Genomic DNA, 22,837 nt, shown 5'->3' with positions numbered 1-22,837 from the left:
CAGCGGGGAGGCGGCCCCGCGCCGCGCGTTTAAATGTCCCGCTCGGCGCGGGCCGCGCTGTGCGCAGGGACGGGAGCGGCCGCGCTGTGAGGCAGGAGGCGCCCAGCGGAGCCCGCCCGCCTGCGCTCCCGCCCTGCCCCTGCGCCCCGCCAACGCTGCTGCCGCCGGGTGAGCACCCACCCGCCCCTTGCTCTCGACCGGGAGGGTCTGGTGCGGCGGTGAGTGAGCGAGTGTGGGGACCGGGGGTGGCGGGCGCCTCTGCTGTCTCCCGGGGTGCCCGGCTGCAGGGCAGGGGGAGCCGGCGGGGCCGGCCCGGGGCTGTGGCCGCCCATTCCGCGCCGTACACCCGCGTCTCCGTGGCCCTTTGTGGGGACCGGGACCCGGGCCTGCTCGGCCGCTCCCTGCGCGCCGTTCCGCTCGCCCCGACCCGGCCCAGGCGGGCACCATGCGCCGGGAGAGGTGAGTCCGCCGGCCCCGCCGTGCGTGGGCCCCTGTAGGCCGAGGTCTCTACCGGGGATCCCCCTGAGGGGGCTCTTGGCCGGCGGGGCTCCCTCATCCTCTCTTCTCTTGGCAGCGACTGCGCGGAGGAGAAGGCTCCCGCCAAGGGGGACGGGGGTGCGGAGTGCGCCATGCGGGTCCGCAAGAGGAAAGCCGATGTGGCCACGGTGAGTGCGGGCCCGGACCGGCATCCCGCCCTGGTACCGGCAGGCCAGAGCGTGCTGGGCCTGCGGGCCCTCGCATGCTTTTGTTGGGTGGTCTGGGTGGCCATGTGGTGGTCTGGGTGTTGGGCGGGCTGTGGCCTTGCAGGTCTGGGCACATGTCACGGTAGCCAATGGTTGCTTGTTCTGCATTCTGTATTCCTGAAATTATATACTGCTGTTTGTAGTTCTTACAGGATCCGGATGAAGAAATTGCTCAAATGGAGATGACTTGCAAAAAGCAATATGAAAATCAGGTAACTGATATGGCTTTGGCTTGTATTTCTGCAATCTTGCTTACCTCACTTAATACCTCACTAGTATTACGAACATGGTGCAGGAGATGTACAGCTACCATGTGCTGTGTGGTGATGGGCACTATCAGCCCTGCCTACTGAAGAGTGCAAAACCCGTAAGGTTATGCAGATTGGTCTGGTGTCTTTGCAAGGGATGAGGTCTGTGTTGATCTAAAAATATTATGTTCATACTTCAGTATGTCTAGCTGTCCTGGGATTGTAAGTGTTCACCTTACAAAAGCCTCAATATGCATTTAGGCCTACACGAAGAGATTCTGCATTGACTTCTCTATGCAGGCCAAAGCGTTTGGACGCTTAAGCATGCAAACGCTATCAGCTCTTGAGGTGGTTTACTTTGTAGTTGTGTATCTACTTGTGAGTCACCAGGGACAGAGAAAAGATTCCCCTTCCATTTCACAGTCAGCTCTGTTCCTATTGACAAAGGGTTATTATCTGACTGTCAGAAAGTAAGGGGTTCCTGATTAGAAGTTTGGAGTTTATGCTGATGCTAATGCAGTAGTAAACTAGTGTCTGTCTGCAGAACAGAGGGATAATTTCTGCAAAATCACTTAGCTGGGGAAATCAGGTTTGCAGTGGTTAGGAGCAACCATTGTCCGCTTTTCCAGTAAAACATTAAGAATGAACTGAGTTAACAAAGTCAAAACTTTGGTAGTGTCCTTTAGCATCCTTAGGGCCCTTTCTATAATCCTTGAAACTGAGATGTTATTGGTATCTATAATGGATGCTATATTGGTATATGGTTTTGAAAGCATTGATGCTTCCCTACTTTAGGATATCCATTCTAAATAAATAAGTAAAAGGCATAGCTGGTTTTCTGAAATACCTTCATGCCCCTTGTTTTTTTTTCTGCATGCACACGCATGCTCTCTCAAGCCCTGTCACTAGGGCTTTGGTCTGTTAATGCATGTGCAGGGTGATACTTAAGCTGCAAAAGTCATGATCAGGGAGTACAGACCGTGCTCATTTCGTACACGAGGCTGTGCATAATGTGGCACATCTAACCAGAAGTGGCAGCTGGAAGTTCTAAGACTAAAGTGCTACCATAACAGATGGGCATCATTGTTTGGAATGGCCTCTGCTTGTTGCAACTGCGTATACCAGTTATCAGTCAACAAATTAAGCAGGGCTCAAATGGTGAGCATTTAATGAGGGCATCTCTCCTTCCCTTCTGTCTTTCTTTTGTGCAGTATATTAAACTAATTTCTCACTTCTGACAAGGAAGAGCTGCCTGTCCTTCACCACAGTTCTCTCCTTCACCAAGAGATTCGTTCTGTTTGATCTGAGCAAGGGCTTCTTTTCCATGCTTTTTGCATAATAATAAGACATTGTTAAAATGCCCTCAACAGGGATCTAATTTTACCTTCTTCCAGAAGGACAGTGGAAGGAAACTTGAAATATATTTTGTGTACATTGACCTTCAACTTTGAAAGTAGATAAAGACTTCCAGTTTTGTGTTCTTGTTTGTGTTCCTGGCCTGGTAGCCATTCAGTGTTACTTTGGGAATTATAAGTACATTAAAATTTAAGTAATTTAGACAGTAGGCATCCAAAATATCTACATGGGAATTTTTCAAGTTAAGTTTAGGATACTGGTGGGATTTGGCCCGTTGATTCTGCAAACCATAAATAAAGGTGCCTGTGTATCCTCTCTACATAGAGAAGGGTTTTTGTTGTGACAAAGTAGCCAGATTGTTACAGATCTGTTTAAAGAAGCTAACATTTGGCTGCACAGCAGCAGCTCTTCAGTGGATGGTGTGACACAAGCTATTCTCTGATATAAATTGCCATGGGCCACTAATGAGAATATGTTTATGGTTCCAGCAGCAGTATAGCAGGCTTGTATGATAGCCAGTGCAATAGTTATTCTGTTAAGGCACAACAATTCTATAATGCACGTAGCTATAAATCCACTGCAGCCTATACCACATGGCTTCTACATTAAATAAATTGTTTACTGACATTAGTTTATACACAAGGCAAAATTTCGGTCACATCCCACTTTATGGCATCCTCATAGTCAATTCATTAGTTTGGTTCTGTTGAACATAAGGCCTCAGTTATTAATTAGGATGCTGTTACCCTTTATGTGATGAAAGGGTGGTTATATCATCAGGTTTGTGACAGCAGAATATTGCATAAATTCTGTGTTTGATTTTAGTGAACTGGCACTGCTTTAATTCTGCTGGCAATTCTCGTATTAATTCTGGCTGCTTTCTGTGCATAGATAAACTTCCAAGGCTCCATGTAAAACAAATTTCATCTAACTAGATTTGAGCAATCTGTGCAATTGTGTTACAAAGTTAAGTTGTTCAATGGCCACCTCTATCTCAAGTGGAGAATTGAATCTAGAAGTTAGTTTCTTCAGCTGAAACTAGCTAATGTTTTGAGATGAGAAGGAGATGGGAGTAAATTTTCAGGAAATAGTTTTGATCAGCTTCTTACTAGGTATTCTTCCTGAATCTGGTCTTACTGTTGTCAAAACTGTTCCACCTAATGGCTCTGAAAATATCCTCCAAAAACATGCAGAACATCTGATTTAAAAGTGAAAACAAAAACCCCAGTAAACAACAACTCTACAAGTCTTCAGACAATCAGATAAAGTATAAACTGTATCCAGGTTGAGAGGTTGACTTAGTTCTCATCTGGTGTAGGACAGTATTCACTCTTTAGAAAATTAATAGTAGTAGAAGCTCCTATGCTATTCAGAAAGAATTGGAACAACTTAATAATGTTCTTTGCCCTTGTCTCGTATTTATTAGTACTGGAATCCAAATCCCTTTCTGCTGGCAAAGAAGCACTACTATGCTTCAAACTAATGCATCTGTGAGTGGAAAATGGCTAAAATTATAGGCCTTACTATATCTGATGGGCAAACTAAAGCTGCAGGGTAGTAGTTGATGCCTCTCTGTTACGACGTGCTCCTTTTTAGGGTGAGACAAATAGTCCTGTCCCCTCACTGTTTCTCTGCCTTGGATTTTATGTTGAAATTTTCTGACCTTGTTGCTTGAAGGAAGTTTTGGGTCACACTCTTCCTCTGCTTCCCAAGTGCCCTCCTTGCTCTGGGTTTTATGGAAGATTGTTCTGGTGGCTTCCAGCTCAAGTGTCTCAACAGTTTGTATTCTTAGGTGTGTCTGCTTCACTGAAGGCTCTGCCTGTAACCAGCAATCCATGTTGCTACCTGCTTCATTTTATGCCTGGCCTCTATGCCTGAAGGATGTCCAAAAGATCTTTTTAAATGAAAGTTTGATATATCAGTGAGTTATGACATGTTGCAGAAAACTGAGGTGTGAGAAAGTGTGTGCTTTAAAAAGAACCTGCTTCTGATCTGGGATTTCTGTTTTTGGAGCTGTGGGGACTTGACTGCTCTGTTGGACTTCTTCCATCACTTACCTTCTGCCCTTGTTGGTGCTGCTCCTACTAACATGCCTCCTCATGGCCTCAGTACAGTTTCTCCAATCTGTATCTAGTTCTCAGGTCTGAGATACAGATTGTATCTCTCATCATTGTCCCTATTCCTGTATCTGGAATATTAATGTGGATGTCACCAAGCTTGCTTGTTAGACTCTGTACAGATTTGAGGAGGCAGTTTTCCCCACTGATTTTTGGTTTGCATCCTGCTTCAGCTCCTGTTTGCCTGAGAAGTAAGCCCAAGACTGTGGGATTTCCTCCAGTAGGCTGCACAGATTCTCCAGAACATCTGTCACTTTTTGGCAGCTCCCTGGTTTTGGGCTGGCTCTGTGCAAGCCTAAAGGAAGCTCTTCATGGTTTCCTCACACCCTCCCCATCTTAAAGTGTTTGGGGTTTGTTTTGGCTTTTTGTTTTGGTTTGGTTTTTTTTCAGTGGTAGCTTCTCTTTCCTTACAGTTACAGTGTGATATACGGCAGCTTATTGATATTGTTCCTTAGTTTTGGTTGAGTGTCTTGCTAAATCTTTAAAGACTTGGGTGTCCAATTAATATGCTCATTTCCTCAACCAAAATCCATGCCAGACCTATGGTGTTTCCTCACTTACAGTAATTCAGAATCCTGTCTCCCTTCCTTGTAGCTTCTTGCTTTTGAGGACCCTATGCATTTGTTTCCCTCTTGTCTCTATCTGAGCTGTATGCTTTTCTGTAGCTTGCATCTTCAGTTGTCTTGGTGAGTGACCTTATCTAGTCAAAACCTGTTTTCTCAAAACACCTGAGAAGGTCTTGACCCTTGATTTACATTTCATTATAGAAGACTGGGGGTGGTGAACTCTGAAGTCAGTTGTCGTTGCTGCAATGCAGTGTATGAGGGACCTGCTTTGTCTGAGAACTCTGGGACAGATGATGTAGTAGGCACCTTTAAATAGATATTATATAATCTACTGCTTTTCTGTTGGTTTGCTGATTAGCTAGCCCAGCACTTCTCTAGAGCTGGTTGGCAGCTGGTCTTACTGTGCAGTTTGGAGGACAAAATGTGGCTAAAGTCTAGTTTTGGGGCAGGACAAAAATTAATGTTGTTGGGACACTTCTATTCAAACTTTCAGTTCACAAGGAATCTGTCTTTTTAAGATAAATATACTGTTCCCTCCTTTTGCCATCCCCCACCCAGCATAAACTGTGGCATGACTGGGTATGTAACTGTGCTAGATTTGCATGTAGAAATTTAAGTAAAAAAACCCATCTGTGTGTCACTAAGTCAACGTACAAAGCAGTCGTAGCTGTGAGGACTGTGAAATGTGTTTTTTCTTTCATCAAGTCAGTAGTTTCTATTTCTGAAGCTGATGCTAGAGGGTAGACATTTTGCTGGAAAAGTGTCATTTGTAGCAAGGACAGGGCAAAAATCAGGTGTGAAAGCTTCTTTGCAACTTAAATGTAGAGCATATTACTTCTTAGCACCTAAAGATTCTTTTTTGTTTGTTTTTTTGTTTTTTGTTTGTTTTCTTGAGGCACATTAGGAATCTTGTTAGGGAGTTCTATCCTTCTAGTGCTGCAGAACAGATCTGTTTGCAGTAAGATGGCTGACTTTGCTGTTAGGCAAAAATGCCAAAATTTTAATTTCCTTATGGCACTGGCATTGTATTCTACTGCAGTAGTATTTTCCTGGGGAACTGTGTGAAATGTCCACCAAGATCTTGTTCAAAAGAGTTAGGAAGGAGAAAAGTAAACGTAAACTTAAGTTCTAGTCCCAATTAAAGGATATGACAGGAGAAGTGGTGGGTGTCTCATTTTTGCAGACCTTGGCAAAATTGTGTATTTGAAATGGTCAACTTGATGCTTCAATGGCAATTGCTTAACATATATCTGCTTTATTCTGAAAACAGTTGGATCAAAACTGCTTTGGTTTTTTGTCTTGGCGCTGCATGATGAATGAGCAAGAAAAATTTTGTGAAGTAGTATTTTGCTGTGTTCACTGTCAAGATAACTTTATAGGGAATCATGACTTCAGGCATTGCATCTACATACTCCTTACCAGAAATATCCTGACCTTGTATTTGTATAATTATAATCACAAATTGTATTTAAAAGTTCCTTTTTATTCTTTCCTGAGGGCAAGTGTCTTGCTTTCATGAAAGGTGTTTTTGGTAGAAACAAAATGCAATGTGCCAACAGGAGAATCTGATGAGTATTCTTCCATGAAACAATTATGGTCCTTCAAAAGGAGAGCAGGGTAAATGTTCTTCAGCTTTAGTAGCAAACTGAAGGCAGCAAGCAGCACTCTTCTACTTAAAACTGGTGAGGCCACACCTAGAGTGCTGTGTCCAGTTCTGGGCTCCCCAGTACAAGAGACACTTGAACAGAATGAAAAGAACCCAGCAAAGAGCCACTAGGATGATTGAGGGATCAGAGCATCTCCCATAAGGAAAGGCTGAGGGAGCTGGGACTGTTTAGCCTGGAGAAAAGATGGCTTGGGGACGTGCATCAGTGTATGTGAACACTTAAAAAGGAGGTGTAAAGAAGATGGAGCCAGGCTCTGAGTGATCCCAGTGATGGGACAAATGGTGATAAACACAAACTGAAGCACAGGAAGTTTGTTCTGAACATCAGGAAACACTTGTTTATTTTAGTGGGAGGGTAATCAAGCACCAGCACATGTTTCACAGAGAAGTTGTGGAGCCTCCATTCTTAGAGATACTCAAAAGCCATATGGACATTGTCCTGGGCTGCTGGCTCAGGTGGTCTTGCCTGAGGAAGGAAAGTTGGACAAAATAACCTACAGTGGTCCATTCCTATCTCAGCAAGTCTGTGATTACAAGTAGTTTACAGAGGTAATCCTAGGTTCTGTCATTTTCTTGCCAATGTCGTGTTTGCTATTTATAGCTAAAATGATGATTTAAAAGGGCAGAGTGTAAAATCTCATATTTCATTTAATAGCCATCTTGGAAGAATGTTCACCAAAATGCCCATATGCTGATTCCTACTCCAGATAAAGATGATGATCCAGTTGGCATTGATTACTCTCACTTTATACATCTAAGTGTCATTCCAACTAGAGCTTCACCATTACCAGTTCTACAGTAAGTGCTATTTTGCTGCTGCTTGTCTGCCTTCCTTGTGTCATGTGATTTGATACTGAATATTGATCTGTCTTAGCTGGGCAAACAGAGAGGACGTATGGAAAAACATGATAAACAAAGAAGAGACATATGCAAGGGATAAACTTTATATGCAAAGGCATCCTCTTCTGCAACCCAAAATGAGAGCAATTCTTCTAGACTGGCTGATGGAGGTGAGCATTTCTGTGCTTGTGAGTATTTTAAGCATTCTTTTGGTGCAGTGTACTAATAGCTGTCATGAGTATGTTTCCTTATCTTTGTATCATCTTAAAGTTTGCCAATGGTGCCAAACTAAAGAAAAAAAAATATAGTGCATTGAGTTGATGGTGTAGAAACTGACAATAAAGCCTGGTAATCATTTAGGTTGATAGTGGATAATAATTAATTTGTCCCTAAAGCTCCATAATGTAATCTTTTTAAGGTCACACTGCAGATGATTATGAAAGTCACTGTAAGAAGGAAGGTGTGGTGGTTTAAAGACCAGACACATCTCATGTCCTCTGTTATTGGCATGTAGACTGTTCAACTCTCTGGCTGTCTGAGTCTTTTTTGCTGTTTGGATGACTTGGTGGCATAGTCTTTGTTTTAGCACTAAAATATTTGGGAGAATTTTCTCTTTTTGAGGTATTGGAATTATGCATCTTTGCAAAAAGGATGAACTGATGTTCTGACATCCTTAGAACATGTACTTGCATTTCTTAAAAGAGTTTTTACTCTGATCTCTTTGTTTGGGAGTTGCTGCAGTGGCTGTCATCTTGTGTCAAAGGGAACTGTTTAACTCATGCTCCCAGTGAACATGCTATTTCACAATAGCAATGAAACAGAAAGCCAATATGAATTTTGTGTCTAGCTCTTGGGTTTTTTTAATACATCTGTAGCATCTGTTTTTGACTCTCTAACACTATTTTTGACCTTTCTAATCTGTCTCTCCAGGTTTGTGAAGTCTACAAGCTTCATAGAGAAACTTTTTATTTAGCACAAGACTTCTTCGATCGGTTTATGGCAACACAACAGAATGTTGTAAAAACACTATTGCAGCTTATTGGTATCTCTTCTTTATTCATAGCAGCAAAGCTTGAGGTAAGTGTCTCCAGCTTTAACATAAGAATGTGAATAGACAGACAACACACTTATTATACACTACTTACATTTTGCAGGCTTTATTGAGGTCGTTGCTGTGACTTTTCAGCTGTGAGACAGAAAAAAAATCCTTTTTTTTCTGTTCCAAAATTTCTTTTTTAACTGTCTAAAGTTAATATAAGCTAACATCACAGTATCTCTTTCAAAGGATAGTCTTTTCAGTGTTAGAATAAATATAAAATTAACTGGAGTTGCTAAATGAGGTTATGGCTGGTTGCTGTATGCAATTTTGTTGTTAGTGGAGTACCTACTGGATGGTGGTCTGAGCTGTTCTTTATCTCATAGAATGGTTTTGGTTGGAAGGGACCTTAAAGATCATCTAGTTCAACCCCCTCTGCACAGGCAGGCACACCTCCCCCTAGGTTGCTTCAAGCCCCATCCAGTCTAGCCTTGAACACTTCCAGGAGGAGGGCACCCACAAATTCCCTGGGCAAACCTGTCCCAGTGTCTCACCAAACTCACAGTAAAGAATTTCTTTCTAATATCTGAATCTACCCTTCTTCGTTTTAAAATTGTTACCTCTCGTCCTGTCAGTACCCTTTTCTTTACTAGAACAAGCTGATGTATTGAACTGTTTGAACTATTAAAATACATAGTGCTACTTAAGTTCTTACTGCTTGTCTTTTAAAGGGGCTTTTATTCTTCAATCTATTTTTCTCAAGCAAAGGATATAATGTCCTTTCTTTAGCATGTATAAAAAGATCTTTTATGGTGCCATCTCAGTGGCACTGTAGTCAAACATAACACATGTTGTACAGATCCATCAAAACTGAAAGGTGAAGGCTGTTGCACATGAAGACTGAAGAAATCTGTGCATATTAATGGCAGAGTAGAGCACCATGAGTTAGGGTCAGGGGTTGGTTCTTTTTTCTTCTTTTCCCCTTTGTTTTGAAATGCTTCAGTAGTGGTGGTTTGTTCATCTTTTTTGTTTCTTAGCATGACACTGGTTAAAACCTATTCCACAAATTAATACTTGATCTCCTGTCTTTCAGGAAATTTATCCACCAAAGTTGCATCAGTTTGCCTATGTTACAGATGGAGCTTGTACAGAAGATGAAATCCTCAGTATGGAATTGATCATTATGAAGGTAGTATTTCAAACTGGAATTAGTTCTACTTGAGTTTTTAAAAACATACAGCACAATCAGACTAAAAGCAGAGAACCTCAGTTAATCTTGTGCTGCTAAGAGGCACAATTTCTCTTTATAAGTAGAAAGCGGTATTCTGTAAGTAACAAGTGATTTAAAGCATCAACCAGTCTGTGTGTATTAAAAAACTGTATCATTTCCCCACCCTATCAGCAGGAGGAGGTACAGGAGAGGCTTAGATTTTTGTCTTGCAAAGATTCCTGGACCAACTGGAAATATAGCTTCTGATCTGGAGTAAATGAAGTTGCATGGTTTAAGTTAGGAACTCTTTTTATTAATACTGAAATCTTGTACATGTCTTCTCTTTCAGGCTCTGAACTGGAACTTAAATCCCCTGACAGTTGTATCCTGGCTAAACATTTACATGCAAGTTGCATATTTAAATGAGCTTTATGAGGTACTGCTGCCACAATATCCACAGCAAATATTTGTACAAATAGCAGAGGTAAGACTGGTTTCTTCCTTCAAATGCTATTTCACCTGGAAAAAAAAGTATTCTTGTCATAGACACATTAAACATCTATTGTCTTGTAGCTCTTGGACCTCTGTGTGCTGGATATTGGCTGCTTGGAATATACATATGGAGTACTTGCAGCTTCTGCTTTATATCATTTCTCCTCATCTGAGCTGATACAGAAAGTTTCAGGTACTGGCATTAATAAACTAAATCTATCGTGTTTACAAACATTTGTTCAGTCAGGTAAGCATATGTCTTGTTTTCCAGGTTATGAATGGTGTGAGATAGAGGAGTGTGTAAAATGGATGGTTCCATTTGCAATGGCTATAAGGGAAGTAGGAAGCTCCAAACTCAAACACTTTAGAGGTGTAGCTCCTGAAGACTTGCACAATATACAGACGCACATAAACAGCTTGGATTTGCTGGTATGTATGTGCATACTGAAGACAAAAATCTGTCTGTGAAATCTGATTGTTTTTCTTTGGCTTGAACATTTGGTGAACTAAAGTGAAGTATTATCATACTGAGGCTGAGTGTAACCGGATGATAAAAGGCATAAGGTTGTTTAAAACTGTTCTAGTTCTAAAACAACCATGACAAACTTGTCTTGGGACTGAGATGTTCTGTATTTAGTTTTAAAAGGTGATTTTTGTTTTAAACCTCATCTCAAATGGCAAGCAATTATCCTAGAAACTGGAAGCATATTTCTACCCTTTGGGGATACTTCAAATACTGTATGTTAGAGCTTTAGAGAAAGGAAATACAGATAATACTACCTTGCCTCATGAAAAAGAGAAAAGAGACCAGTCACTTGAGACTGATCCTGTGGGTCTGTTATGTGACAGTGGTGATTGAAAAGAAGTTAAATAACAGTGGACTTTAGCATGAGAAATTTAAAACTTCAGAATCTTCTCCAACAAATTGTAATTAATCCGAGCTATTGGGTGTGTGGTTTTGTTTTTGTTATTAAGTACCAAGTACCATAATGCTGATAATCAGATTCCAAAAGTTAATACCTCTTGGTTTGGATTCACTAACTATTGTGTAGTGCATGATAGATCAGTTACTGTCAGAGGGGTTAGATACAGATGTGTATTTCCAGATTAGCAATCTATCCAGTTATAAAACACTGAATTGTATTGAGCTGTTGCGTAGGTAGATCAAAAGAAAGATTACTTTATCCTTTGTCTTTCAGGACAAAGCTCAAGCAAAACAAGCCATATTGGCTGAGCAAAATAGGACTTCACCTTTCCCTACGGGTGTCCTTACACCACCACAAAGTAGTAAGAAACAGTCTTCTGGATTTAAGCCAATATGACTATAGACACAGTTGACACAATTTTGCTGAAGTGCCTGTTCTGCTGGTTCCAACTCCTGCTCAATTATGGAAATGCTGCCAGTGAAGTTCATAAGCTTTTATGGAATCTGAAAAAGGAAACCTTACTTTTTTGTGATGGAAGAATTTTTCTATTTGAAATATTTTTATTGAACATTAAAATATTTTGAAGATATTGATCAAGTACACCAGCCACTTAAAAGAACACTGAAAAGTGCTCCAAATGCTGCTATGGAGGGTGATGCTTGATGTGACCAACTGTTCAGGAGAAGGGCTTGAATAGTTACTGTACATCCTTTGGATAATCTGCAGTTACACTGTCCCCTGTTGACAAATGGACAAAATGTACTGTGAGACAACATCTCAAAGCCTCTTTTTCAAATGGTTGGCTTGCAACTTGATGCCTTTAAAAAAAACTCTATTGTAAATGCTGCTATGTCTCTTATGTATCCATTTTTAATAAAAATGCTGTCAAAGACAGCTATTTTTATGTATATCATATTTTTCTTTTAATTATGGTCAGCTAAGATTTTCAGACTGTGACCACTAGTAGTGTGGGAATTGGGGATGAATAATGTAACTATTGCGTTATTTATTTACCACTACTGGTTTATCAATTAAAACTTTTTGGATACTAAGATAAAATTGTCATGTTGGGCTACTTGGGTTTCCCTTAGCCAGGTGCAGGTGGCTGGGGAGGGGATAATAAACATGACAAGTATATGGAGAATCCTTCTGCAGCACACTTTAAAATCATCAGTGTATTAGGGAATTGTTGAATCAGATTGTCTGAACTGTTGTTGTTGTGTTTAATAAGCAAAAAGTCATCAGCAGGAAAAGCCTATCTTTTCCTAAAACATAGTCATTTAAACTTTGGGATTTTGGCGTGTTCTTTGACAACTGTCTGCTGTGCAGAATTTATTTCTGGAATGGTGTGTGCCTTTTTACAGGAAGAGTTGTCCTTGACCTTTGCAGGGTCTGAGAATCTGTGAAGTTGTAGTAAGACTTTTTTGGAAAGTCATGGTTTTCTGCAGAAAAGGAAAATAGAGAAATAAATGTTAAAAAATGGTTGCTTTTCTCATGATCTTCACTTAAAAGGGCTGTTCAACAACACTGAGAATTTGTGAGGCTACCAGGATTCATCAGGTTGTCCTGTAGGTAACTTAAGTGCCACAACACTTCCATTTCAGGAAGCTCCTACTCTGCTGTGTTAGTTTTTCTAAACATTAGTCCCCAGCAAGGCTGCTTTTAATTTTTTTTAACTTATTATCCCTTTTGCTCTTTCCTGATATTATGATGAATGTTAAAGCTTTAATGTAATAAAAATGCCTATGGTAACTAGTGGTAAGCAAGTTATTTGGTGTTGCTGGCTTTTTTTTTTCCCCCTCTGTAATGAATTGTTTAAGTTTTGTACTAATGAAGTAAGTGTAGAGGTTAACAAGTTTTGCTGCTGCTAGTTTAGAGTGGTTTTAGTTTCTGGCCACTACATATCCTAGGCAAAGGAATGTTGAAAATTTTGCAACAGAAATTTTTGAGACCCACTTTGGTACTTCTCATTTCCAACACAGAGCTACTGGTGGGTGTGGAGGTGGAAATAATACTCCTGAAAGGTAGTCCTAGCTTCAGTACTAGTCCTTTTACTTACCAGTGTTCAGTAGTGTGAGTTCTGCTTCTGAAAAATACAATTTTTAAATTCTTTAAAAGTTATTTAATTAACTGGTATCTTGTAAGTGGTAATTGTTTTCTTTGACTTTGATCAAGAAAATATAATAACATTACAGATATGAACTCTAACTTTCTGTTTAAGCTAAATATAACTTTCTGGTTAATACCTATTCAAGATTAAATGCAGGTGTTCTGTATGTTACCTGAGAGAGACGTTCATCTGTGAATGAAACTGTTCAGATAACAGACCTCTTTCTAAATTAGATCTCTGCTTCAGATGGCAATCCTGCTAATTGTATAACTTCCTCCACCCCCTCCTGAAGGGTCAGCCTGCTTTGTTTTGGTGGGAAGCAGCCTGTTCAGAGTGTGGGGATCACAGCTTTGCAGCTTCCCAGGTAGGAAGGAATGCTATTGTGTGCCACAGCTGCAGTGCTTTCCAGCAGGAGTGACTTACCAGAATTGTTTAATTACCTTCTCAACTTTATCTCATGCTTTAAGAATCTTTGGTTCTTGTCTTGGAACACGTGTATGCTTATGTATAAGTATGATGTCTTTCCAGCTTAGCTGGAAAAAAAAATGCACTGGTTGCCACAGGCTGAAAACAACTGTAGGAAATAGTACAACTGAATTTTAAGATAGTTGTCCCTATTAACAAAATCATAAAAATAAACAAGAGGGCATTCCTTTCATACGTCTCTGCCAGAGGATCCTATTCTAAATTCTCCCTGGTCCTGGATCAATGGGGAAGTAAGTGGGCAGGTCTGCCCTACTCTATAGCAGAAAAAGGATTATTGTGTTTATAAGCCTGACGAAGTTTGTGCAACAAAGATGAGCCATGATCATACGATGTGTTCCTGTGACTTGAAGCATGTTACCTGAGGTGGGGAGGGCTCTATGGGAGGGCACCCCCAGGGCAGTGTATGAAGCTGCTGTCCCTGGTGCAGGAGGGCTCACAGGTGCTGGGGAATGCCAAGAAAGCAATTTAGCTCTGTGTTGCTCTATGCTTCTCCACTGGAAAATGTCTTTCTCTTTAATAGCTAGAGACCAGCATAAAGCATGCTGCAAAGTAAATTGAATTCTGCAGTAACCCAGGTGGCATGTGATTATCTTCTTCCTGAAAGGTTTGTCATAACTATGTATCAAAATCTCACCTTGCTCTGAAAGCTGGGGACATCAGAGAAACTTTGAACAAGAAAAAATGAATCCGGCGACGATTTTCTCTTACTGCTACTATGAAACTGAAAATTGGTGGTAGCTGTGATTTTATTGAAGGAAATAGCCCCAGTGTGGGCTATTGGGAGCTCCATGTGCAGCACAGCAAGGGAGTTGGCAAGTGCACAGGTTGGCATTGGGTGGACCAGTTTGCTGGCATAAATCTCCTGCTTTGGGAACATCCTCCAGGTATGTAACAACATACATTTAAAGTATTAGATTACTCATACTCTCATTTTCCAAACCTTCCTCCTCCACAACCTTCTTCCTTCCCTCAAAAAAAGGGAGACACTGGTATGTACTGTGAAATAGTACAGTTAACTCATATTTTCTTAGCCATCAATTTGTTGGGAATTAAGCACACTTGCTGGCAAGGTTGAGGTCAGCTTGATCAGGGCTCCTGGAATCTCCCTGGAGAGCTCTCCTGCTCAGACTTGGCACATAAATAGGAATGCAGCTTCCTTGTGAGACACCTCTGGCAAGAAGCAGCATGGATCTTCCTTCCCTTATGGTCCTTCCTTCCCTTATGGTCCTTCCTTCCCTTATGGTCCTTCCTTCCCTTATGGTCCTTCTGCCTGCAACCCAGCAAGCATCCTCTGTGCCACAGGGTGTGGACCTGTTGAGAGTGTGGTGGGCAGACAAGGTGGAGCCACTGAGAGAGTTGGGGTTGTTGTCTTGTTAGGATGGTGTTTTGTGTCTGCGAGATGACAGGAAGTGATGATTATGCAAGAACTTAATGTCCATTTCTTGCTGTTATAACACTTTATTTCTAGCCCATCTGTGAAACTTCTGTGTTTTGAAGTTGAGAGTAGCAAAAGTCACTTGGCTTGGGCTGCTAAACAGTGAGTATTTGGGCTAACTGCAAAGAAGCTATATTACATCTTACCTTTAAAGTGCAAAACCTGTTTCTCCCAGGTTTTATTTGCTACTGACATAATTTGTGCTTAATCGAACAAGTAAAGGCTGCTAAGATTAGTTAAGACTGCAGAACACTGCAACACATTTTAAAAATGCAACGTTCTGCGGGTGGTCTCGGGCGAGGCCAAGCAGTGGTAAGGGGGCAACACCCAGCACTGTGGAGAGGGCTGTTATAAAGGGCTGAGAGGAGCGCGGCGACCCGGAGCAGGCAAACAGGAACGTGGCACGGCTGTTAGCGCAGCAGTTCACTCAGGCAGGGCAAGCAGGAGAGGCACAGCCGCCTCCCAGCTCTCTTGAAGGAGCAGTGGTCTCCAAAAAAGCAAAACCTGGTGCTCTTAAGACGCAGGGTGTGTCCACACAAACAGAACCCCTTAAGAGGGACAGCAAGACAGATGTAGCTGTTCAGGCCTCTGGCTGTGTAGAGTGTCTGAGCCTGGTGTTGGCACCGGAGGACGGTGTGAGTGGGGTCTGTGTGCGATGTGAGTAGGTGAATGACTTGCTGTGCCTGGTGGCAGAGCTCAAGGAGGAGGTAGAGAGACTAAGAAGTATTAGAGACAGTGAAAGGGAAATTGACTGGTGGAGTCACACCCTTTCTAACCCAAAATAAGTCCAGAAGGAGAGGGTAAAGCCCTGCCCCTCCTCCCATCAGGCAGTTGGAGCAAACCAGGTGGATGGGAGGGAATGGAAAGAGGTCCCTCATTGGAGAGGCAAAAGAATCCCCTTCCAACTCCCACCATATCCTCAGGTGCCGTTAGAGAACAGATATGAGGTCCTGGACCCAGAGAATCAGGCAGAGGACAGACAAGAGGAAGATCTGTCTGGAAGGTCTCCTGTTCGCCCCCTGTCTACCAGATGGGTTACAACTACAGCTACAAAGAAAAAAAGAAGGGTAGTTGTAGTTGGTGACTCCCTTCTGAGGGGAATGGAGGGCCCTGTATGTCAACCTGACCCATCCCACAGGGAGGTCTGCTGCCTTCCTGGGGCCTGGGTGAGGGATATTAGTAGGAGACTCCCCCAGCTAATTCGGCCCTCTGATTATTATCCATTGTTGGTAGTCCAGGCTGGCAGTGATGACATTAATGGAAAAAGTACTAAGACAATTAAAAAGGACTTCAAGTCATTGGGTCATTTAGTTGATGGGTCAGGAGCACAGGTGGTGTTTGCCTCAATTCCTGCAGTAGCAGAGATGAATGAGGGGAGGTGTAGGAAAACCTATCATATCAATAGGTGGCCAAGGGATAGGTGCCACCGATGGAACTTTGGGTTTTTTGACCGTGGGCCAAATTTCATCAAACCTAGTCTCTTCAAACCAGATGGGCTTCATCTATCTAGCAAGGGCAAAAGAACTCTAGCCTGTAAGTTGGCGGGGCTGATAAGGAGGGCTTTAAACTAGGTTTGAAGGGGGATGGGGTTGAAACCGGGCTCTCCAGAAAGGAGCCCAAGGGTGGACAGCCCACGTTAAGAGCCAAATCAGCAGCCCAGCTGAAGGGCAAGTACACCAATGCATGAAGCATGGGCAATGAACAGGAGGAGCTGGAAGCCATCGTGCCGCAGGAAAGCTCTGATGTGTGTAGTGGATCAAGGGTTGGACCTGATGATCTCAGAGGTCCCTTCCAACCCTGCCGATTCTATGATTCTATGAATCTGTCTCCTTTTAGTCCAGAAATAATCAGTTCAAGCTAACTACAAGAGGGTAAGTTTGTATATGAAGCTTTTTATTTCTGTTTACAGTAGATTTGAGATTATAAAAAGAAATACAGTACTCTTAGTAGACTGAATAGAAGCAGGGTTTTTTAAAACTGCAGACTGAGGGCAAATTAGATCAAATGGCTATCAAGGAAGGAAGGAAAATCTTTCTGATCCCAGGGGGCTTTAGTCCTGCAGCTGCTGGCAATTCAGAGGAGCAGACTGTCTATAGGAACTGCATATATTTGCAAACTGGTTTTGTTTTACTGAGCTAAATGGGCTCTTGTGTAACAAGTAAGAAGAAAAATGTATTTTGTAATGTACTGATTTTTGGTGTTTCAGCAGGGCTTCAAGGAAGAAATAAATGAAAGGCCTGTTTCTGTTTGGGTTAGGATCTGTGATCACCTGGGATATAAGGAAAAATGATTGTGCAGAGCCTCACCCTAACTTTCCTTTGACTGGTGGATGCTAGCTGAGTAGAACTGTCCTTCCTCTTCCGAGGCATTTCAGTTCTTAAATACCTGCTTGTTTGAACTGAGAAGACTTTCACCAACGTGTAAGGGGTGTGAAAAAAACCCCTACTCCTTGGCATGAGACTGAGACCTTACTTCTGCTGACTGGTGACTATTCTCTGCCACAGGTGCTCTGGGATGGAGAAGAGCCTGCGGCTGCCTGGCAAAACCTTCTCTTCATTGGAGGGGGAAATATTTCCTTTATCAACATGTTTTCCTGGGGTATATTATCAGTCTCAAATGTCATGTGTCTGACTTGGGCTTGGCTAGAGAAATAAGGGTTCAGTGGCTTTCTTAAACTTCTGTGAGCCCTGGAAAGAGGAGGAGCTTGTAAGCTTAGAGACAGGGGCTGTGGTGGGGAAATGATTCTCTAGATCTAAATGCTCTTAATGTGTCTCTGGCAATATTTCAGTTGGGCTTCACTTTGTTTAAAAAAGTATTCAGCCACATATGTTAATGGATTCTTAAGCTATAAAGGCAAAATCAAAGGATCAAATGTTTGGGTTTTTTACAAACTGTATACAGTAAAATTCCTTGAAACTGAAATGATACTGGGTTCAGTCATGAGCTAAACAAATTTCCTGACAAGGAAAAGCAACAACTCTAAATATTTTCTGGAAAATCACCCAGTTAAAGACCATGCCACAGACATGATTTTCCCAGTACTAGAAGTATATCTTGGTATGTTGTATTTTCTTCTGACAGAGGCCGATTCTTTTATTTTCAGTAGGGTCAGGGGATTTCTGAGCAAAAGTTTCCACTCACTGCAATGACAGTAAAGATGTACTAAAGCTGTGTAGGAAAGGGTTTAGGTTCTCCCCTGCCACAAGGGAAAAGAAGCAGGGACAGCTGTGATGTGCCAGGTTATCATGTTCAGGCTCCAGTTACATGAACACACCTATTGCGTACTCTGCATGTAACTAGGATGAGTGGTTTGGGCATTCTTGGACCAAATCCCAGAGTAACAACATCAGACAGAAAATAATATAGTGTTTTATTTTATAATTCCATGTAAGCAGTTTGGATTTTTTGGGGGTGGTACTCTACCAGTCTGCCAGCCTCTGCAGCTCAGCACCTCAGCCCAGTTTTTCTGTATGTTAAGAAATATTGAGGGAATTAAAAGAACTTTTTTAAAAATTTATTTTAATTTTTTTTCTTTCTTTTTACCCCCAGATTCATCTTCCAAGATGACCAGATGCCATTGTGCTATTTGGGCTACACAGTTCACAGCAAGGTTTGGCAGTTACATTTCAGTTTAAAGTTGGTCTGTGAATAAACAAGTTGCTCTCTCATCTCAACCAGATGTGCCAAACCTTGCTTTCTGATGTTTATAAAGCTGATGTTTCTGTGCTTGCAGGAAGCATTCTCCCTTACCTGTTTCAGAATGATGATGATGTTATTTGGGCATAGTAGAGGGAAAGTGAAAACGTTTTTAAATCTTGGTTTGGGAAGTCTGTTTGTCAGCCACAGGCTTGTGAGATTGATGAAAAATGTTTTAATTTTGGCCAAAATCTTGCAGAATGAAGAATGCACCAAGGAAAGGTTAGGATATTGTGTGGCTTTATTAGTATTCTGGGCTTCAGTATGGAGATTAATAATAGCCACAGACAGTGTCTCTTCATATTAAAGTGTCTTCACATGAGTAGTTTGGGTGAGTGCAAAAGGACTGCAAGGCACAAGCAAGCTGTCTTGTCTCGCCCCAACTGACAATGAGTCAACACTTTAATATAAAGAAGAGACAGTTGGTAACAGTCATTAACATAACAAAGTGCCCTACAGATCACTCCAAACTCATCTGACTGTTTTTAAGCAAATGTTTTCCCCTGAGAAGTGGCAACAGAACAATTCCTTGAATGTTTCACTGCCTGGGCCACCCTGTTCTGCTGGGAATGGGAGAGGTGTTCCTGCTGGATGGCTGATTCCAACACCTCCTAATGGAGGAATGTATTTGCTGGCGGTGACAGCAAGCTACATTTTTATTTTTTACCATAATTTCGTAAAAAAAATGGACTCATGGGGGGTGTTTTTTGTGGTTTGTTTGGGTTTTGTTTTCTTTTATGTTTTTCAATGCCTTTCCCTGTCTGTAGGCTTTCTCCATTGGACAACTTCAAGAAGATCTGACTCCTTTAAGGTAAGAAGAAAAAGGACTCGCACAGGGTGCTGATTGTCCCTGTGAAGGAGAGGCACAGGCTCAGCACTCTGCTCTGTACTTGGTGGGCCCCCTGGAGAAGTGACAGCACGGACTCTGAGCTGGCTGAAAGGTGGGAAGCAAGAGGGGAAGAAGGAACTGGGGGTGTAGCACTGGCAGCCATCATGTAAGTCTGGCATTGAAGGAGACTGAGTAGGGCCTAAGAGTAGCCCAGAACAAATTGGATTTGTCATTCCTGTAACTTGCATGGTCTCTTGAACTATGGTAAGGTGACAGGGTCCTCCTGGGGCTTCCACAGGCTGCCTGGTGGTGGCAAAAAGGCTGGGGTGTGCTACCAGCATTAGTGGGTTTGGATCATCCTGATGCCAAGTGGACTTTGCTCCCCAGCAGCCTGCCTGAGCAGAACCCATGTTTCCTGGGACTGATGTCACCAAAAGGTTCAGCTCCAGAGAAGGTAAATTGCAGGAGTCTGGGACACACTGCTGGCTGGCAGCTGGGCTATGGCTACCAGAGCAACCCAGGCAGAGGGTAGTTTGAGAGGTGTCGGTTCACTGCTTGTAATTATGTCCATGACTTTGGGTGCCTGCAGACAGGGCATCATCTCTAGGGCAGCTGCAGGCACGTGGGATGCTGGGTTGTCATGGCCGGGTGTGTTCTGGCACCTGTTGCCCACCAGCATGAGAAAAATCCCTGACTTTCCCTCAGCTGCCGGTGTCCGAGGGGAACTGGACGGATCTCTTCCACCTCCACCTCTGCCCAGCAGGGCCGGGGGCAGCCGTGGGTGTGGGGCGGACGCCTTTCCGGGGTGTGGGGGGAACATGAATGGAACTCTTTGTGCGGGGCTGCGCCGGGGGTCGTGTTCTCCTTCAGGGATGTGGAAGAGCAGCTTGGAAGATGTCCGACTGGGACCTGTCTGGGAGAAGGGAGCTGTGGAGATGGGGGGAGCAGCTCAGCAGCCCCCGCGCTCATTGAGTTAATTGGGGCTGCGCGGCAGGGCTGGAGGAACACAAGATGGCCGGGATTCTCACGGCGTGGGGAGGCTCCCGGAGAGGACCAGGAACCGGCCAAATCATTAATGTCAATTAAGTACAGAATGCGTGGATTACTGACATGTTATTGTTAGGGCTCTGAAGGAAATATAATTAATAAAACTGCCCCCACACACACACTCACCCAGAGGCGTCCCTTTGTGTTCCCTGGGCTCGCTCCCTCCTCCAGCAGCCCCGTGCTCCTTTCAGCAGCCTCGGACAGCATTAACATCTGAATTAACATAAAATCAGTTTCTGAAATCTGTTAACATTTATAATGTTGCTGTACTTTGCCTGCTCGTTGCATTTTTTTTTTTTTTCTGTCAGTTTAAGCTCGGTGAGTTTTTTTCAAGTGATACCAAACACAGACCTGTTATGTTGCAAAAAATTGCATATTTGTTTAATGATTTCCCATTGGTATCTTTGTTGCTATGAACCAAAGCATGAAACAGAAGCTAGCATGTTAATGCTGTGTAGTTCTACATAATAAATTTGAATATCCCCTGACGAATATTTTTAACAGGGATTTTCTGAATAAAATGCATACGTGCCAGAGTACTAGCAATTACTTAAAATCGATTTTTGACATTTAATGGGGACATCTAAAATATTTCCTTTAATTTTTGGTTGCCTCTGCAAACAGAAATGATGGCATTCGTCCTAAGGAAGGCTGTGTGGACAAATAACACTTTTACTCGTAATGAAATGAAAAGCAATAAAGAAAATGTGCTAAATGTCAACAGTAAAGCATATCTTCTCCTCACGTGTTATGAAGATAATATACCCCAAAATGTGTGTACACACACAAAAATCCTTTAAGTGACTTAACATGCTTGAATATTAATGATTTGAATGTTAATCCATTGCAATGGCTCCACTTTTTAAAAAATTGGCTATTTAAATACATTATTACCTCAATAAATTCTCTATGGTCACTGTGGTAGCCATAGTGTGAAAAATAATAATCATAAATTTGAATTTACAAAATATCTCTCAAATTGCTGAGTTTTGCTGAGAGAAACAAAAGATGAAGTATATCTTATTTAACTCCTTATATTTTGTCCTTGCAGGAGCTGCTTGTCTAAAAAACCAGCAGATGGAGACTGTTGGAGGACACAAGGGTCTGGCAGTAGCCTAAGAAACCAGCTCAATTTCAGAAGCAAGCGGTGACTGAAACCTTTACCATTTGAAATGCAGCCTGGAAACCTCTGCTAAAGAAGTTGGGTTGATGCTGAAGAGCCTGTGTTTGTGGAAAGCAGCTTTGCCGGGAACAAACTGGAGGAGCATTGCTGGCCTGGGGGAACAGAGTGGTGGTTCGGGGGTACAGGAGGGCTCTCAGAGTGCCAGTTCCTCAGGCCAGCCCCACTGCAGGGCAAAGCTGCTGGGGTGGGCAGCAGGGAAAATGAATGTCATGCTCTTATCTTTCTGCACAAGATGTTGTTCAACGCTGTAACATCTGTCTAAAGGCAGGCTGTGGTGTTTTATGTCAGAAAGCATTTCCATGGATGCTGTGGTGCAGCAGCGGCCAGGGCAGAGCCTGTGTGCATCAGGTGTGGTAAGAAAACCCCTTATCCCTTCTCAGTTTTTGCAACCTTTTTGATAAAATAATTATGAGGAACTCATGCAGCCTCTCCACACTTCTGTGTCCCCAAGTGCCTTATGCACAGGCACAGCTGTGTCCCTGAATTTCTTGGGGTTTTAAAGAGGAATAGGACTGCTATTTGCAAGTGTCAGTGACTGCTGGCATGTTCTCTGCAGGGAGCTGCCCATCCAGAGAGCAGGGTGGAAAAGCAGAGGGAGAGGAGAGGGTGCCTGTGGTTTCTGAGTGCTCCCCTGATGCTTCATCACTGCAGAAGGGAGGTGGTGGGCAGGGACCTTGCAAATTAGAGGCCAGCAGAGCCTGCAGGAGAATCACAGGCACTGCTTGTGTCCCAGAACTGCTCAGAGGAGTTACACGGTAATAACAGTAACTTGATGCAGAAGAGGGAAGACTCCTCTACCTCTGACTTTATCCATTCCTATGATATCTATTCTTTACCATCCTTTTCAGATT

General features: G+C 42.6%; 3 protein-coding genes across 4 annotated transcripts in view; 2 read left to right on the top strand and 1 right to left on the bottom strand.

Moving 5' to 3' along the window:
* Positions 1 to 22,837, top strand: part of POP4 (POP4 homolog, ribonuclease P/MRP subunit) — a 377,629-nt gene that overhangs the window by 90,532 nt on the left and 264,260 nt on the right. The gene's annotated exons all lie outside the window — the stretch shown is intronic.
* The window catches only part of C13H19orf12 (chromosome 13 C19orf12 homolog), a 252,445-nt gene that overhangs the window by 48,083 nt on the left and 181,525 nt on the right, over positions 1 to 22,837 (bottom strand). The gene's annotated exons all lie outside the window — the stretch shown is intronic.
* CCNE1 (cyclin E1) lies at positions 179 to 12,955 on the top strand. Of its 2 annotated transcripts, XM_071756807.1 has the most exons (11): positions 179 to 459; positions 575 to 665; positions 887 to 955; positions 7,352 to 7,494; positions 7,571 to 7,706; positions 8,467 to 8,613; positions 9,666 to 9,761; positions 10,132 to 10,266; positions 10,356 to 10,467; positions 10,546 to 10,703; positions 11,474 to 12,955. In XM_071756807.1, exons 1-11 carry the CDS (start codon positions 446 to 448, stop codon positions 11,594 to 11,596), a joined length of 1,224 nt encoding a protein of 407 aa, XP_071612908.1. In that variant the 5' UTR covers positions 179 to 445; the 3' UTR covers positions 11,597 to 12,955. The 2 variants fall into 2 exon arrangements, with proteins under 2 accessions (XP_071612908.1, XP_071612909.1); XM_071756808.1 differs by lacking the exons at positions 179 to 459; positions 575 to 665; positions 887 to 955 and adding an exon at positions 999 to 4,139.

This window comes from Heliangelus exortis, chromosome 13 (assembly GCF_036169615.1).
Source record: "Heliangelus exortis chromosome 13, bHelExo1.hap1, whole genome shotgun sequence".
In the NCBI taxonomy this organism is placed as follows: domain Eukaryota; kingdom Metazoa; phylum Chordata; class Aves; order Apodiformes; family Trochilidae; genus Heliangelus; species Heliangelus exortis.
The sequence above is the reverse complement of the archived record's forward strand: the minus strand, read 5'-3'. Positions and strand labels throughout refer to the sequence as shown.